Genomic DNA, 18,400 nt, shown 5'->3' with positions numbered 1-18,400 from the left:
ATGGCATTTGGAGATCCCGCGGGTATGAGGTGGCAAGCCGCAGAGTGCGTCTAGCCTAAGACCACTTTTAAAGTAGGTAAGCTTGAGGGCTCCCGGGGGACTCTCGGCTCCAACCACTACATGTTACTATTTTACTGGAATGAGGATAATGAAGTAGTTAAGTCTTCTCTCAGTTACTTACTATAATTTCAAAGCCATTACTAATAGAAATAATAATGTTTTAGAAAACAAATATATTTGTATTACTAATAAAAAAAAATGTAACTTTCAGATACATTTGTTTGACACAAGTTGGTACATAGAGAAATAAATTTGATGTATATAAATTTACTTATAGTAATAGGACTTCCTTATTTTTATTGTAAAACATAAAATATCATGCAAATTAAAGGGGAAGAAATAAATATGTACGAAATAAATATGGTACAAAATATTGATCAATTTATTTTTTCATTCTATTCACATGAATGAACAATTTACAAACATTGAAATTATAAAAAATATGGACTAAAATATAAAATTATACTTATATTCTGAGCTCTCTACTGAATTCGCCAATTTCAAAGGATAATGAAGAAAGTAAAGTGTTGAACTATTGATGCCCTTTTCTATTATTTAATCAGAAATTTATGATGAAAATTTCACATCAAAAATCTATAAAAATAAAAATATGTGGAATGTTGAAAATCTTCACAAATATTTAGTATGATTAGTAGAATAACTTCAACAATTTGATGATTAACTAAAAAGGTAATATTACACATTATGTAAATTAAATGGAAAGATAATTTTATGAATACAAAAATAGTATAATTATATGCTGTCAGCAAAACAATCTGTTTTGTAACATTTTATCAACTTGAAGTGAATTCTTGCTTAACCAAATATTAATTACTCATTGACTTTTGTTCAGGGTCTTTATATAACTGGTAATGGATTTAATCACACACTGGACACTAAATGTTACATCTACATTTATAACTAGTAAACATTACAATTATAAATGTGAAAGTTTGTTATAAGTTTCATCATCACATAATGGACTAAATGGATGGTGAAGGTTAATCTCTGTAAAGGCACACATACTAGTTGCACATTTTTTATGTTTAAAACTAACAGTTTTATAAAATAATAATCATAGATGTTACCTATGCACATACATTTTTGGTATAATTGTTACATCAGAATTACATAAGCCACATTGTTTATTCCAAAATAAAACAACAACTTCAATATTTAATTGAAAGTACTGCTGTAAATAAAGAGATAAAATCAAGCAGTCAAATATGATCTCATCTAAGGATCTAAGAAACCATTGTCGTTTGCTAAAAAGCACTTAACCAAGGCATCACAAAATGGCTTAGTTAAGTTGAGGACTAGAAGAACAAAACCACAAAAAAAATTTAGTGCCTGCATTATTACAATTCTACAATATATATTAATGCCTTACTTTCAACTAAACTACAATAAATCTGATCATCAAATATTCACATTACATAAAATGAACAAATATATACTAGCCTAAAATCTTTACACAAAAAAATTCCAATTGTAATTATTATGGCAGCTAGTGTTCTAGGAGCTCTTATAAGATTCTTTATTATATAAATAATATTAAATAACTAGGTTAGGGTGCAGTCAATCTTACACAAAAAAATCACTATTCTTAAATATAATAAAGATAAAATCAATGTAACAATTGTTTACTAATGTTATGGGAGATAGTTTTTAGGATATTTTTGAGTTTTTCTCTGGAAACCAGCAGGGCACTCGGGTCGCTCAATAATAATATTGCCTATGTCAAGTTATAAAGCAAAACTAAATTGATATTATACAGTGACATGGTTAGCATGCTGCGAACTGCAGAGTTTTGGAAGAAGTTGAGTTTCAATGCCATTAACACATTTCAAAACTTTTTTTTATGTTATAACTATAATAAAATTCTAAATAAACATTCACCAGCAAATGAATACTTCGAAACTTTTATCTGTGTGTCCACCAATGAAATATAATACTTATTTTGGATACATTAACTTTAAGTTATAAGCACCAACATTCATCCAACAGATATCAATAACATAAGAAGTTAACAATGAAATGTCATAGAGTATAAAAACCTAAAAATACTAAAAATTATACAATTGTACAACATTATGGATTGATTGCACTAAAGTAAATAAATGACAATTACCAAAAAATATTATAGAGATTATTTTCTATATAAGTAAAAAGGCATTAGTATTGTAATGTTTGTTACATATATTAATTGTTAGTCTAACATGTAGCATGCAAATACAAATGCATGGAAGGTAAATGAATATGTAGTGGTAATATAAATAAAATAGTCAAAGCTGGGGATTAGTTAACCAACCTTATTAATTAACTCATCACAAATGGCTGTGAGCTCTTCATTATCTTTGATTTTCTGTGCTAAAGATTCTTGTAATGATGAAGCATGTACCTCACTCTTTTTGAGCATGGCATTAAGTTTAAGAATCTCTGCTTGATGTGCCTTCTTCACTGAATCAAGTTCAGCATTGGCCTTATTCAGTTGCTGCATTGCATGCTGTCTGAGCGTCTCATATCTAGCTTCCAATTTTTGTATTGCATCATTATTGTCTTCAACTGTTTTCTTCAATGTTTCTTCATTACCTTTGTAACCTTGAATTATAACTTTACATCTTTCATATTTAGTGTGAACATCATTAAAAGCATGTTCCATTGAAGCCAAGTGAGCAGCAGCTTCGTCACGCTCTCGTAACAATGTAGATCTTTCATCTGTCCATCTTTTGGTTTCAGCTTCTCTTTCACCTATAAGGGATGATATTGTACGTTCATATTCCTCCATAACTACACTCATTTGTTTATTATTCCGTACTTTTTCTGCAACACGCTGTGAGAGAACCTTTTCCTTTTCAGAGTACTCCTCATTTTGTTCAGACAATTTTTTTATTTTAGATTCACATTCATCCAATCTATCTCGTAATTCTCTGTTCATATCTCGCAAGCTTTGTGCTTCTTCTTCTTGAGCTGTTAACATTTCTTTAACAGCACGAAGCTGTTCCATAACATGTGGATCCATGTCTGCAGGTCTAGTTATAACTGGAGGAGGAGGTGGTGGTACACTTGTACCCAAAGTTAAGAGGCGATCAATAGTAGCTATAGCAGGAGAAATAGTGCTTGATTTGGCTGGTGTAAGTTTTGAAGCAGAAGGTTGGCTTCTGTTTATAGCCGGAGTAACGACTTGTGTAGGTTTTTCAGGAGGACCACTATTACTTGGTTGCACAGACAATTGTTGCATTGAGTTCAATATATTTTCCTCTGCACTTGACATTGTACTATGTACCGTATAAACTATTTCCAAAATCTACAGCTTTTGGAATATCTGAGGAGACATGGTCTCCTGTAATAAAAAAAAATAAAATTAACGACTACCAAGGACTATTCAGCTTAGTCATTCAATAATAAATAACGTAATAGTCATATCGGTTTTGTGTATAGCATGATTCGATAAAATCAAATCTACTTACTGTTGAGAGATATGGAAATAAATTATGAAATTGTAAACATCCCACGCATTAAGCAATGAACTGAATATACGTATATTGCATTAAATGCATACACAAAGATTATTTATACGTAGAGAAAAAAAATAATCATTAATAAATTGAAAGTATTATTTAAACTTAAAACAGAACATTGATTTTAGTTTTAAACCTTAATGCACTATTCGTCAAAAATATTTTAATTTTAATTGATTGTTCGTCTGATGGATGACATCAGTCTTTACCACAGATGGAAGTTTATTTTCATAGTACAGATTGCTACTATAATAATGACTTGAGATAAAACTACAGATAACTAATAATTATTTATGTGATTTCTAAAAGCTTAACTTAAATATATTTCAAAGTTCTAAGTAACATGTCAATAACTCAAAAATCAAATTTCAATTCATGAATGTAATTTAATGGAACAGAAAAAAGTTTAGCTTTCATAACAATGCTCGAGTTTTAAAGTTTGTCATCAAATGTTATGATTTATATTTATTTTACATTAATGGAAAAGAAAGCGCTCCTTTGTAATAATTTTTTACTCTTAAATTAATTATTCATATAAAGTGACCAATTAATTTGATTTTTACAAAGTTAATATTATCATTTTAAAAATCACGTTAAAATAGTTTAAATAGAAAGTTCCTTTCATTTCATATTTAATTTCTGCTTCATCTAAGGAAACAATATTATTATTATTATAAGAATTAAAAATTCAATATGAAATTGAAATCCTTAAATCGAGAAATTCCAATTTTTCTCACGTTGTTATTTTATCAAAATAATAATTACATATTAATTTTATTGATTAGTAAAACTATTATCACAGATTTATCTTTCGCATAATGATTATTATATTGTATGTATATATTTTGCAAAATATCGTCTAGATCAGGGGTGAGCAAACTTTCTAATAAACGGGCTATTTAAAATTTAATTTTTTAGCAAGCAAAATGTAAAGTAACATTATTAATTTTAAAAACTTTATTAATTATGAACCTTATAGCAAAAAAAGTTAAAAGAAGTAGATATTTCACCTACAAATTTTAATGCGAATTGTTAAAATAAACAAGAACAGAACAGAATAATGAAATAACTTGAAATTTGTCATAGGAAGTTCGGCTCTCTTTTTTCGAAACAAGCTGATTAATATAAGTTGAAATTGACGGGGTAGCTACACGTATACAGATTTCTAGTCGCGCATCACTCAGTCTTAATCGATGATCATTTTTGATTAATTGTTTCGGTTTAGTATGTACTATCATTTTTTTATAACTAATTTTATAAAAAGTTATTGTTAAGAGATAATGGATAGTATAAATGCAAATTTAGAAATATTGGCTGGCCGCATAAGCAGGTTTAACAGGCCAAGCGTTGTGTATCTCTGAGTCTGAGTATTTGTACGTTTGATACTGCTACCTAACGTTAATATGCAATTATTATGTATCCCATTAAAACGTCGTAGTGAATGATACTGTACTTAAATATATTGTCAAAATGAACGCTGAATTTAGAAATTTTAAAACCTAGGTCAAAAGTTCACAGAATTTCTATTTACATTTGACGAATTATCTCCCACTTGTATGCCGATCACCTGCAGATCTGATACTTTAGCACTGCTGGATATACTGACCCGTTCTTTTACGAATATAAGTTCTAATGTAACTATATTTGTGAATGGAGAGTAGCTCAAGATCCTTAATTAATCTCATGTAAAATACCAACGTGTAATTTTCATCGACAGCCCCCCCCCACCCCTCGATGTGTAGAATGGTCGAAAATTCCTTATATGATTTGTGACAATACTATTATCGTACATAGTGATAGTGTAAAAAAAAAATTGTTAGGTTATCTTTGCACAAATTAATCAACGAAGGATCTCATCTTGCATATTTTAGTCGTAAGATCTTTACATTTGAGTGGAGCTTGAGAAAATTATACAACTTCTTACCATTAGTTGCCGTACCTACATGTATTATCGACTAATTGCTAACCCGGATGACACAAGAATAAACGTTTTGTTAAGAGAAGACGTACTTCGAGATACAGTCATAAGCCGAGCGAACGAGAGAAACCTTTACGAAATTATTTCCGCAGGTGCATGTAATTTCACACATACAAGCATTTCGAAATAGTAAATGCGGTTAAGTTCACAAATTTCAAGATTCTGCGGGTTTGAGGCGGCAGAGCACAGAACCTAAGACCTCTTATAAGGTAGTGAAGCTCGAGGTCTCCTGGGGTGAGCCACGGTTCAGGCCACTACATACTACTATCTACGGGATTGGAATGCTCTATGAAGGCCCCACGAGGGAACCTCGGCATGAGTTGTCCCTTTTTGATAATACCCCCGTAACAGTTTGTCACAAGAGCGCCCAGTAAAGCCGAACCTAGGCTGCCTGGCTAATAACACAACTATTCGCTTTGGAAAGCGAAAGCACTGGGTGAAGAAGTGTCGAAAGAAATTCCAGTATCGCTTTTATCTAGTATGATCCGGGGTTAGCGTCGCTTGATTTACGATTGTTGAATGTGGACGATGAAATTGTCCATCGTAAATGGCTTCTTATTGGCGTCTCATCGTTAGGTCATCCGAGCGTGTTTCGGTCTTAGGACTGCGTTTGAGTGTGGTAGCTTTGTGAGTGGAAGCACATACAATTAGTAAATTTATTTAAGATTTCCTCATTTTACTTATAAATATTTCTTGATCCCAAGATTTTACTAGTGCAATCCTCTAATTTAGTTTATACACTAGCCAATTATCGTACTTCGCTGGCATATCCACATTTCCATTCTCTATATATTTGTATTATTAATCCTTTTCTTACCTTAAATCTGGATTCCTTTTTCTACACGACTCAAAAATCGCACAGATCATAGATCATGAAATTGAAGATGCCGCAAAGCCAGGAGTGCATAAGTCTATTGTATTTATGCAAAAATCCACAGTAAACTGTGATCCCTTAAGTTGCGAAATGCATTGCCAGTAGTAATTAGTCGTCCAAAATCCCTACTAGATATTTAAAAATGGCTAAGCTAACTTCCTCATGGGAGATATTAGGTACTTAGTCATTTTTATTAGAGTATTATATTTTTTAATATTTTACTTTGCGAACTTCGTTTCAACTAAATGTGTAAGTATATGTAGTAAATAAATATAAGTATAATAATAAGTAAATGAATGAATAGATATCGGATTCCCAACTTTACTTATAATTATTTAGTAAAATTTTGGACACGGCTGGCTGATGCTATTTAAGTTGACGAATATCATATTTTTTACTTATTATATTATTTCAAATGAATACATACAAAAATCTTAAAAGTACGTCAACCCGTTGAGTTATAAATGGTGTAATTAATATGACTATATATTTTATATCTAGAGATGTACGATTTTGTGTAGTACGTACATATAAACATGTTGACTTTTGGGAAAATTATTTGTGTCTAGTCTGTATTATATTTTATACCAGGGGTGGCCAAACTGCGGTTCGCGAGCCACAAACGGATCATTGAACGATTATTTTTGGCTCCGATTGTCACATTATATCAATATTTGAATTTATATTACCTATGTTAGCTCCTGGTAAAACGAAACGTGTTACTGGTGTGAACATTATTAATTAACCGGCACCTCAAGTATTGAGTGCTGTCATATATACGCGATTATATGTAACTTCAATGCACATATTTTGTGCTTTTGTTTAAATAATTTCAATGTTTATATTTTTAAAAACATTTTTTTGCATGTTTTAAATGCGTTCAAATTTCGAAAAATGACTCACAGTATCAAAGAGCTTGGTCACCCCGTAACAGTATAGAAATACTGTTAATATCTTATTCACTATTATGTACGCACTAAGCTGCCCTTTCCGTAATTACCATTATCTCCATCCAAAGGTTGTCAGATAATGTTCGCCTCGAGCGATAAGTCCTTTTATACTACCGCTACATAAACTACCAATCTTTTATTTATCGATATAATCATGCACGTTTTTGTTACGTTGCAAATATAAATAAATAATTTTTTTTTTAGTGTATGTAAGTGTAGTGATTTAATGCTTAAAGAATAATAATTAAAAATGGAAAAAAAATATAAAGTAATACTGCAATTTGGCAGAAATAAAAAATAGTTTTTCACGAGACGATAATTAAATTTTTGTATAATTGAAATAGAAATTTTTTGTATTATGAGGTTATAAAAAATACGCACACAATACTTCTTACATTTATTCTTTATATTTAACTAGATTTAATATAATTATACGCCTACTATATATTTTTCGGTTTTATACATTTCGTAGGCAAATTCTTCATCGTGCGTCGGGTCAAATTCCAAACCTAAAATGATAAGACAATTAATAAATGGAAAAAATATGCGGTGTATTTATTTATGTCTTAACCTCTTACCTATATATTCAATTTCAAGATTAAATGGACCATTTATTTTATCACCGCAAGAAATTCCAAAGTGGGTTATCTTGTCAAACCTCATACGGTTTTGTTTATCTTGTAGTCTTCCTTTCGACCCCAACACAAATTTTGAAAAAGGTATCTAAAAAAAACCTTTGCATTAGTAAATGTTGGATGAACTCATCCTCATGCATTATAAAAATAAGTTTCTATAGCCGATGATTTATTTTAGCCATCTCTCGCGCGAGCATTGGACTTGTGTGCATGAAACAGACGTCGTTAGATGTTGATCATAATTTTTTAAGTATTTTCTACGTTATACATAGCTATTTATACCTTGTTCTTGTTAATTATTAAAACCCAATTTTTTTGCGGGTTCATTAAAATTTTTGATTAAGTGGTCTTATATCTGCGATGATATAGACCAGGGCCCAGACAGCAATCATACGTTTTAACAATCAAAATTATATGTCTCAAGAAAGACGTCAATAATATAACTAAATTATTTTTAAAGTACATAGATCTATATTTATATTTTGATGTATACAATAACATTAATTTGTTTAATTACGCAATTTTGTATGGCGCGTTAAATCGATCTATAAATATAAAAGTTAAAGAATCTTTAAAACGGAGAAGCATTATTCAAAAATCTGTTCAACAACCTCCGCGATGCAAGCCCGCAAAGACACCTCCTTCAAACTCCAATATCTCGGAGGCCATCTTGTTTTCTCGTTTTTTATTAACCGTAACGAAGGTCTACTAATTAGCCGAATACCGATATCGAAGAAAAATGCAAACAGGAAAAGTAGCAGGCAGCACGACGTCATTTCATTTATTTTCTGTAGTACGTAGCGTATATGATAAACACCCCATACTTTGTAAGCCCTCATTTCGACTCCTACCGGGATATAAATTCGTGTGGAGTTGCAGGATTAAAGTATAGTAATACTGATGGAATTGGATAGACTCACCTTAGCAATCTGCCAGTAAGGTCCACCTCTCGTGTACAGTACATAATGATAAATATCATTCCAGGTTATATCATAGTAACCCTCGCAGGATATATTTAGTAAATACGATCTGCCGTCGCCTCTAACTTTTAAAACAAGTGTATTGTACAGACTCCAATCATAAGTCGTTTCACGTTTAAATGATTTCTATAATGTAGAAACATGTAATTCGTTACAAAATTTTGATAAGAAAAATAAATACAGATCAGGTGTTCCATCCACTAGATTCCATAAAAGTGATTCTTGGAGTAAGCTAGAATTTTTTTTAACCTGGTTTACACTCGGCTCAAGAGGCATTTATAGTATCCACAACTTCGAGGGGACAGAGCGCAAAGGGCGCTTAGTCTTATCCATTAAGCTTTTGAAGCCTTGGCTCGTACAACTACGCTTGTAGCAGATGGTGGAGAGCCTGGTCTTTATACGGAGTTGATCAAGAATAGATCTGTTAGTACTCATAGCATTCCACGGTCCTATACGACATTAAGTTCGCCAATACACAATGTGTAAGAAGAGCGAATAAATAAGTATATATAATAGTCTTTTTGTGTTAAATGTGGATGTCCATATATCGAAATAAGTGTAAACACTAAATGTTTCGCAGTAGAAACAGACAGAGGTATAATAAGTTTATCAGAAACAGTAAATGGTTGAGTAAATCACACTTTAATTGAATTAAGCTTAACGTCTATAAAGAGACTCCATTATGACACTCATACAGTTTGGGAGGGTGCAAAGCTCTCAGGTCGCTTAGGGGGCGCTCCCTAGAATGACAAAACTCAAGGACCCCTTTCGAGGAGACATCATCAACATCTGTTTAGTATTCATACTCAAGGACGTCCGAGAGGGTGACTAGAACTATTTATTCTCTCATTATGAACTTTTGAGAGACATATTATATATGTCATTAAATAAATATAAATTAATCATTAAGCATTCAGCGGTAGGACCGTCCACTGCTGGACTTATGTCTAATGATATTATTGGACAACGGACGATCTATGGGTAGGCTTTATGACGGAACATCTACTGGCGATTATAACTAGTAGATGTTCCGTCCAACTGATGAGTCGACATCCTTAGTTCTGAGCTACGCTCGTCTTTAACCAGATAAAATAAAATGGAATATCTTAATACTTTATCAAAATGTTATTATGGCTTTTAACTATTTTCATAGACTATTTATATATCACTACAGTAATAAAAAAACTTGAAATTAATATAAGAATTAAAGTAGAATAAAATTATAAATTTGTCCAGTGCTTCATGTTTTATTACATTCCGGAAGCTTTAAACATTTATGTCCCGCTAGAATAATCTGTTCTACTTTCGGATGTTGAAAACAAAAATGTTTGTGTGTATTCCTTTAAGCTGTATTGCAAAACGCATCTTAAAATAAATTAAACTTCCTTATTTCACTGGACGCGTCCATCCTGTTTGTGGGTCGGCCATGTTTATATTTTTAGCTTCCAAAACTAACATACGTGGCTTCACGCGACGACGGAAGAAGAGGCGATACTAAATATACTTTTGTTAGTGTAAGATTATTAAATTTGGGTTCCACCGAACAAAAACTTGTGGTATATGATGATTGTCTGTTTGCTTTACATATTTATAACGATGTTCTGAAAACCCCGGGTTAGACATAATACCTACCACTTCCTACCAAATAAACGCTTTAACAGTCTTGATACTTTACTTTCAAAAATAAACGACAGTACACATTTTGGTTATATCAATCGTTGTCTTTTAATAATTATTTAAACATTTGATAAACATAACCATAGCACTAGATCTCTTCAAAATATTTTTCGAAACCGCGATATATATTCGATACAAAATTGAATTGATTATGTATTTTTTAAAACGGATCTTGCTTATGTAATATATTTTTTAAAGAAAATAATTGTTTGTATGTTGTCCTACTACTTTGCTGAATGTTTGATATTTCCAAATCTTATAAAATTATACCAAATAGATATAAAAAAATATTTATTTGAATATATCCAAAGGGTGATGAACTGTTACATCATCATCATTTCAGCTGTAAGATAACTATACATATGCAGTAAAACCAATTTGAAGAGATAATTAAAACTATGATTTAATGAGAATAATATCTTTACATTTACTTAAATTGTAAGAGTAGTTTTTAAGCTTTTTACACTTCACTTTAAGTATACAAAAATTTATTAGTCTCTTTATTTATTTTTAAGCCCGCTATAAATATTTTGTGGAAAAACTGCAAAAATTTTTCTTACGGTTTACCTGAATTATTTTTACACTAATAAGTATGTTATAATCTTACCCTAATTCTCTTAGACCTGATGGCACAATACCCAGCTTTCTTTATACGTCCATCTTTAGGAACCCGAACATCCAAATGTCCATAGAAATTTGCTCGCCCTGCTGAACTCATTTTGAAGCTGCACTTGCTATAACCCTCATTATGATCACTGTCACTCGTTGTGACAAACTTGTCAAGTACAGTCGGTTCATTGAAACACCAAAGAAGATCAGTTTCACCTGAAACAATTTAAAATATATATCCCGCCACACTTAAAAGCAGTTGTCCATGAAAAATATGTTCTTTAAGTTTGTTTTCTCCATTTGTTGGCCCAAGCTAATACTCCCTAAGGAGTACTCCCTCAGGTTTTACTGCTTTGAAAAAGGTTTTAGACTAAAAACCCTTAGAGACACATGGGAGTTTTTTTAATCCATAATATTAAATACAGGGCATTTACATCATTAATTTATAACTAGTAGTAGTAACATCATAAATAACAAAAAAAATGTTTATAGTTTAAATGGAAATTAAAAGATCTTTTACAATTGAAACATTTATGGCATTTTTCTGAAAAATTTATTTAATAATTTAACTTGAAACTAAAAATGAAACATAACTCGTTTCAACCTTAAAGATTACAAAGAAGTTACAACCACATTATTTTTAAACTTTTATTAATACATATCACAAATTTATATATAGGATTATAGATATCAAGTAATTTCAAATATTAATAAATATGCAATAATACTAACAAATTAAAATAATATTTTATCAATAGTAATGAGATTCATGGTATTTTTTTTTAAGTACCAGCCACAAAATAATAAAGCACCAATAATTTTTTTTAAATTCTCTAGCCATACTGTGACCACTATTGTTTAAAAAAATTTAGGTATGTCACAATATTTACCTTGAAATTACAAACAGAAAATTTTAGACAGAGATTATAATAATTACAGAGTTACTTTTAAAATAATAACAATATCACATAGATTCCATGTCTCATAACTTATATTTATATTGTTGTAACAGTCAATACAAAAGACACTTTAAAAATAGCATGTACTAACTTTATAATACCAATTTGTCAAATACTGTTTAGTAAAATTTAATGTCTCCTGTATATGAGAAATAATATTAGACAGAGGTAGTCCAAGTGGTTGTGAAAGTAGGCTTTTTTTCTGTAAAACAGTCATTCTTTTATTATGAAAATGGTCAAATAAAAGTAACACTATTTTAATTTATATGTTAAATGTAAGGCTAACTTTCTTTGATTTAAGGCACATTATTAAATAGTCAATGGACGGTGGGAGCTGATAGAATAGGTTTAAGGTGATCTGGTAGTAATACATACTACTTAGCTGCAAGTAAAACTTGTCAAAATTAATTATTTAGTTCACACCATTAATCAGTTCATCACAAATCTTAAAAAGTTTTTCATTCTCCCTTGTTTTCTGTGTTAAAGACTCTTGAAGTGATAATATGGTAACCTCATTTTTCTTTAATGATGCATTCAACTTTGTTATCTCCATATTATGATTTTTTTGAATTTCCTCCAATGTTTCATTTGCTTCGTTCAATTTATTTGTTGTTATTAATTTTAAACTTTTATATTGCTCTCCATATTTTTTTAAAGCTTCTTGAGATTCCTGAATATGGTCTTCAAATATTTTCTCCCTCTCTTTCATCTGTATAATTGCACTCTTAGATTTTTCATACTTTGCTAAAAGGTCATTAAAAGAACCCTCAATGTTCAAAAGATGCTGCAACGCTTCATCTCGCTCCAATGTAAGTTTCTTTATTGTTTCCTGACTTTGAACATTTTCGCTTTGATGATCTCCAATCATAAATGAGATTGTTTTTTCATATTCCTCAAGTACAATACACTTTTGTTTGTTTTCAAGATCTTTTTCAGTTACTTGGTGCAATAATTGAATTTCCTTGTCTTTTAAGTTACTATTTTCACTTTTTAACTTTTGAATTTGTGCCTGTAACTCTTCAATTTCTTTAGAATTTTTATGTTGCATGTCTTGTAGAGCAGATTTTAATTCTCTACATTCTTGTCTCAACTGTAACACTTCCTGGTCTTGTTTTTGTAGAATAACTCTAAGTGATTGGAGGCGATCAATGTCCTGGTTGTGGTTGTGATAATTTGTGAAATGTGGGCTTCTGGGAGCAGCTGTTGGAGGCGTACTCCCAGCGATGCTTATTAGTCTTTCCGTTGCTACTCGAGTTGGTGGTAAAATAGCGGACACACTGCGAATTAATGCCGGAACTGATCTCGGAGAATCTAATTTGGATACATCTGGTTTTATTACCGGAGGAACTGCTTGCATTGGTTTCTCTTTAATTAATAATGCCCCCATAGATAATGAATGCTTTGGGGTAGCGACGTAATTGTCCGTAGATGTAGTGCTACCCGTTTCATACCCAACGTCACACTCCGAGTTCTCCGCTGAGTCTGTACAACTAGACCCAAATTGAATAAGTTTTTGTTGAGCATAAAGTGGATCGAATTTTACAAATAAACTTTCTTTTGCTCTGTCGTTAATTGCTTGATTTCGATTCGATTCACTACATTTTACAAGATAATCCAAGCTAGACGAATCTAAGAAAACATCATCGGATGTCGGGATCTCTTGCATAGTTACATCGCAAATACCATCAAATTCCACACCAGTCATTAGGTCAACAGTTACATCAGACAGTTTTTCTATATGTTCCTCTGGTTTTTTTGGAGCCATGTTTTCACTGTAATTCGGATTTAACATCGCGTTTTGTTCGCACAACGTGAAAGTAGAACTTAACGTTATTGTCTATTTTTGTACTCCTGACGTAAAAAATAAAACACAAAATACCTTCACAGAAACGATTCCAACATCTAACGGATACTATATTTTTAAATTTGACATATGAATAGGAAGGACTACAAAGGGTTACCAGTTTATATAAAAAATCGAGATTGCACAGAAAACTTAGTTTTTAAAAACGAATTATTTTTAATTAATATTGGTAATTAGATTTATACCAAACGATCTTATAATAACTTTACATATAATATTTAATAAGCATGTGACATAGGAAACTTATTAAAATAAAGTAAAATTACGTTAAGTACGTAATTTCACTTTATTTTATTAAGTTTTTTATAATTGTTATTGCATAGCTTATATAAATTGAAGGTTTTCACCAGATTGTACCGCACCAATAAGCCTTAAATTCTTTCAACGTTTATTTTAATTTTCAATCTATTTTTTAATTTTTGTACAATTTTATCTAAAAAATAATCCAGAGGACCATTTCATTGCATTGGTTGTATTCAGGTTATGACATTCGGTTTTAAAGTCGTTCAAAATATATGACATTCCAAGGTTTTTATGGAAAATACTGTATGAAAATATTACAAATTTCTCGTTTCTAATAAGCAAAATTTTTTAAATGCTTTGGTATAGGTTATTTAATGTTATTATAAGTTAAGATCACACGGACAGTGCGCTGCACTAATTCATCAATCCTCAAAGCCCTCAGAATTGTTTGGCCATGGTCCTTAGTCATAAGAAAGCTACTGACAAGAAATTTGTTTATATAATTATAGACATTCTTTAGTCTTCTTCACTTAACACCAATATTTTTTTCCTTGTTTCTGCAACATGGTGATCTGTGATACATAATAAGCCATTCTGCTGGGATAGAGTCAATTTTGGATTTGAGATATCAGAAGGAAACTACTTGTGTTCCTGTTATTTACAGTCAAATCGCAAGGCCAGGGTAGGCACACTATGCCATTTCAGATGGTAATTTGTGACACTTCTTTCGCCCTTAAGCTTTGATGCTAGTTTGTTGATGAGTTAGTATTCTCGTGTGATAATGTCCCAGTGATCTCCTGTTTCACAGTATGAATCTTTATGGCCTTGTGTATAAAAATGTTGTTCATATAGCTGGGGATATTCAGCATGGCACTCAATGTTTTGACTGAAATCTCTGCAGTATTTCAATATAGTTGTTGTAAGCTGTACCCCAAAGCTGGATACCGTAAGTCCAGATTGGTGTTAGGATGGTTTTGTAAATAGATAACTAACTTTCAGGTGATGGTTTTGACTTGCATCCCACTAACCAGTACATAGATTTGAGTTTTTTGTTCTTCTATCCAAGTACTTTTGCATTCGCATCTGCAGTTTGGGATATTTCCACACTTTGCTATTTTGTGAGGGGATATGTCTGCCCACTAAGCATGTAAGTAAAATTAATCGATTTACTGTGATTTGATTGTCTTAGATTAGCCATTGATGAAGCCTTTTTTCCACTTCATATACATGGTCTTGTAGTTTTGCAGATACAATATCTATATTATTATGTGTTGACAGAAAGGTGGTGTCATCTGCATATGTGGCCATCAATGTGTCAGCATGTGTTGACAGGTCTGCAGTGAAGATCAGGTACAGTATGGGACCCAATATATTGACTGCCCTGTGGCAGTACCTCTTGTCTAGACTCTATGATTGGAAAGAAAGAGTATGGAAGCAGTTTAAACTCGAATAAGAGCGCTTCATGCCACCCTCTATTGAATCCAGGAATATAGCAAATCAATAACTGTTACACTGACACAGTATACAACATATGGTGCCTGCAATATGATGTATCTGTTCCATAGTTCCATGTTATTCTCCAAGTCCAAATTGATGCCTAAGAATAACTTCTAGAAGGAATGTCTGCAATGGTTTTGGGGAGCATATTTATTGGTCGGTAGGAACTTGCTTCATGCAGAAGTTTGCCGGGTATCATTATAATCTATACTATTTTCCACTGAGTGGGTCAGTGTGCTAGCCTCAGACATGCATTAAAGATTGCAGTGATCATCTACCATCTACCACACCTTTTTTGGTAGCTGCTTGTGTAGCTTTGCGTCTATTACATAGTAGCCTGGTATTTTACCTTCTGATAGTTCAACAATTTCTTCCCTTACTTTCTTGGGATTAGCATTTTTCAATGGTTAGCACATCTGCAAAGACACGTCAAGGAATACATATTTCTTTGTCATGTTCAGGATGCATTGAGTATGCTTCAGCCTTTTCACTTTTAGTTCTTGCCCATTTATTATCTGCTGTTTTATGGGACATATATGTAATTTCAGTCTTTTCATTCTCTTTGTTGTCTTCTAGTGGAAGTAGTTACTATTTTTGTATGGAATGAGATTTGTTAGTTGTTTTTAAAGGCGATCACTATCAGCTTGGCAGATCAGGCATTTAAGTTAAGGCCTTGTTAAAGACGTTTTTGACACAGGGGTATTTTGTAGAATGACATTTCTTTCACAGTCATCTTCTTTCATTTACTTTGTCTTGTATTAACTTAGAACATTGAAATTTATGTGTTTTGGGACTTAGTAAGGGAGTAGATTCTTCTACTGACAGGTGGATATCTTTGCTAAGAAATTCAACAGCTGCTTCAATGCTTTCCGGGGTACTGAGTAGAAGATCAAGTTTTATCAATTTGGTTATTTTGATTTTGTAATAATTGCAGTTCTTTTTTGGTTGTACACTCTTTTTGTAGATTCCTTGATTGCCTTTCAGTGATGGTTAATAATGACTGGTGTATGGTTTGATGACAGGTCAGTACATTCTTCTATGTCTATTTGACTGGATGCAATGTTCTTGGTAATGAAAAAGTCTAGATCTGGTACCTTTTTTGAGTCTGATGGCCCAATGGGAAGAACAGCAGCAATAATATTAAACTTCAATTTTATGAGGATATTCAATGACATTTTCTGGTTTAGGCTACCCAAGAAGATCTTGAGCTACTTTCCGAATTTGGCAAATAAACAATAGAAACAATTATCCAGTATCATATATTATTACCAAAATTATATATTAATTAAAAAAAGATCAAACATCTAATATGTATTAATATTATTTTATGGATGTAGATGCTCCCTCAGTATAAAATCTATTCTTAGCTGACCTCTACTTAGTGAAAGTAATATTTCTATCTATAATTTCCAATTTCTAGAGAAGATGCTTATGGTTCTAAAAAAGATGCAAGATGCAGGCTGCTTCCAACTGGTCTGATTTGAAATCTACGGAAGGCCTATGTCTAGCAGCAAAGTGAACAACCTATGACTGGAATGATGATGATGATATTGATTCTAAAGATGTCATAATGAGTTAGTCTACATAACACATACTAATATAATAAAATACATAACTCTTTTCTTGACAATATATAACATTACTCTATCCATGTAGATTAGTAGATCTACTACTGCCATAATTCATTTTTAAAATATATTCCTCAAAAAGGGGAAGAATTAATTTAAAGAAAAATTGTATAGAAAACACGGCTTCTGTGTATGAAAAATTAGTTCAGTCCACCAAATAAATTACAATGCAGATTTTGAAATTTGTTCCCTAAAAAATACTCCAATTTAATGTAGTACATACCCGGCCTCGCTATTAACACTGGATCTGCTTCTATAAATTCTTTCATTTCTTGAGCGAACAGTTTAAGTTCAATTTTGAGTTCTTTAAAACCATTTTTTATGTGTTCAATATACGATACTTTAGTTTCTGTTTGGTAGCCGCCTTTTCTATCTTTTTCCCAAAATAAAGTTCGGTTTATTTGCGGAAGTGTAGGTCTATAATTCAGTATAACTTTATTGTCCAACTTCTTACAAAGGACAGAATAATTACGAAAAGGAATGTAGTTTTTTAATAATTTGTTACATAACGTATACATTTTTGTAATTATTATTAATTAATTCATTGTTTCCTATGAAGATCTAAAGAGAAATATTTTTATTTGGTTTGTAAAATATTTCATAAATTCTATTTGAATATTTTCCAATACAGAGAAATATGCTAAATCAAAACATAACCTAAAAGCTGAAATAAACATTCATCTAGGCGGTTGTCAGAGATAAAGTTCCAGCGTTAAACAATTGTTAAAACATCATTATAAATGTCAACTTCCTTGTTACATACAATTTAATATTTATTTTTATTCACCAAATCTGGTTCATTCAAGGGTTACTTAAGAAAGAAGATTAAATGAATTTTTAAAAAATATTAACAAAAACATAATAACACAAGGCTTGTTAGAATTTTTTTACACAAAATAGATTATTTATTACTAAATTACTCATT

The 18,400-nt window shown here is 31.4% G+C and overlaps 3 protein-coding genes across 3 annotated transcripts; all 3 read right to left on the bottom strand.

The window, feature by feature from the left end:
- Positions 1 to 429: 429 nt before the first annotated feature.
- On the bottom strand, positions 430 to 3,777 carry LOC137919739 (transforming acidic coiled-coil-containing protein 3-like). Its single transcript, XM_068762914.1, has 2 exons — positions 3,531 to 3,777; positions 430 to 3,403 (listed from the first exon to the last, which is right to left on the bottom strand). Exon 2 carries the CDS (start codon positions 3,332 to 3,334, stop codon positions 2,363 to 2,365), a length of 972 nt encoding a protein of 323 aa, XP_068619015.1. The 5' UTR covers positions 3,335 to 3,403; positions 3,531 to 3,777; the 3' UTR covers positions 430 to 2,362.
- Positions 3,778 to 7,784: 4,007 nt separating this feature from the next.
- On the bottom strand, positions 7,785 to 18,105 carry CIA30 (complex I intermediate-associated protein 30). Its single transcript, XM_068763129.1, has 5 exons — positions 17,699 to 18,105; positions 11,283 to 11,500; positions 8,939 to 9,124; positions 7,962 to 8,106; positions 7,785 to 7,892 (listed from the first exon to the last, which is right to left on the bottom strand). Exons 1-5 carry the CDS (start codon positions 17,991 to 17,993, stop codon positions 7,813 to 7,815), a joined length of 924 nt encoding a protein of 307 aa, XP_068619230.1. The 5' UTR covers positions 17,994 to 18,105; the 3' UTR covers positions 7,785 to 7,812.
- LOC137919906 (transforming acidic coiled-coil-containing protein 3-like) lies at positions 12,031 to 14,138 on the bottom strand. Its single transcript, XM_068763126.1, has one exon. The coding sequence runs from the start codon at positions 14,033 to 14,035 to the stop codon at positions 12,656 to 12,658; it is 1,380 nt and encodes a 459-aa protein (XP_068619227.1). The 5' UTR covers positions 14,036 to 14,138; the 3' UTR covers positions 12,031 to 12,655.
- Positions 18,106 to 18,400: the final 295 nt, after the last annotated feature.

Source organism: Battus philenor, unplaced genomic scaffold, assembly GCF_028537555.1.
Source record: "Battus philenor isolate CCGP_79_NKW_IND1 unplaced genomic scaffold, ilBatPhil1.0.hap1 SCAF_17, whole genome shotgun sequence".
Classification (NCBI taxonomy): Eukaryota; Metazoa; Arthropoda; class Insecta; order Lepidoptera; family Papilionidae; genus Battus; species Battus philenor.
This window is presented reverse-complemented; position numbering and strand designations above follow the sequence as displayed.

Excerpts from the sequence above, each read along its gene's own strand:
- LOC137919739 (XM_068762914.1), bottom strand. The coding sequence starts at position 3,334 with ATGTCAAGTGCAGAGGAAAATATATTGAACTCAATGCAACAATTGTCT.
- LOC137919906 (XM_068763126.1), bottom strand. The coding sequence starts at position 14,035 with ATGTTAAATCCGAATTACAGTGAAAACATGGCTCCAAAAAAACCAGAG.
- CIA30 (XM_068763129.1), bottom strand. The coding sequence starts at position 17,993 with ATGTATACGTTATGTAACAAATTATTAAAAAACTACATTCCTTTTCGT. Across the intron at positions 11,501-17,698 it reads AGTGTTAATAGCGAGGCCGG|GTGAAACTGATCTTCTTTGG; the intron begins GTATGTACTACA and ends AAATTGTTTCAG. Across the intron at positions 8,107-8,938 it reads CTTACTGGCAGATTGCTAAG|ATACCTTTTTCAAAATTTGT; the intron begins GTGAGTCTATCC and ends GGTTTTTTTTAG.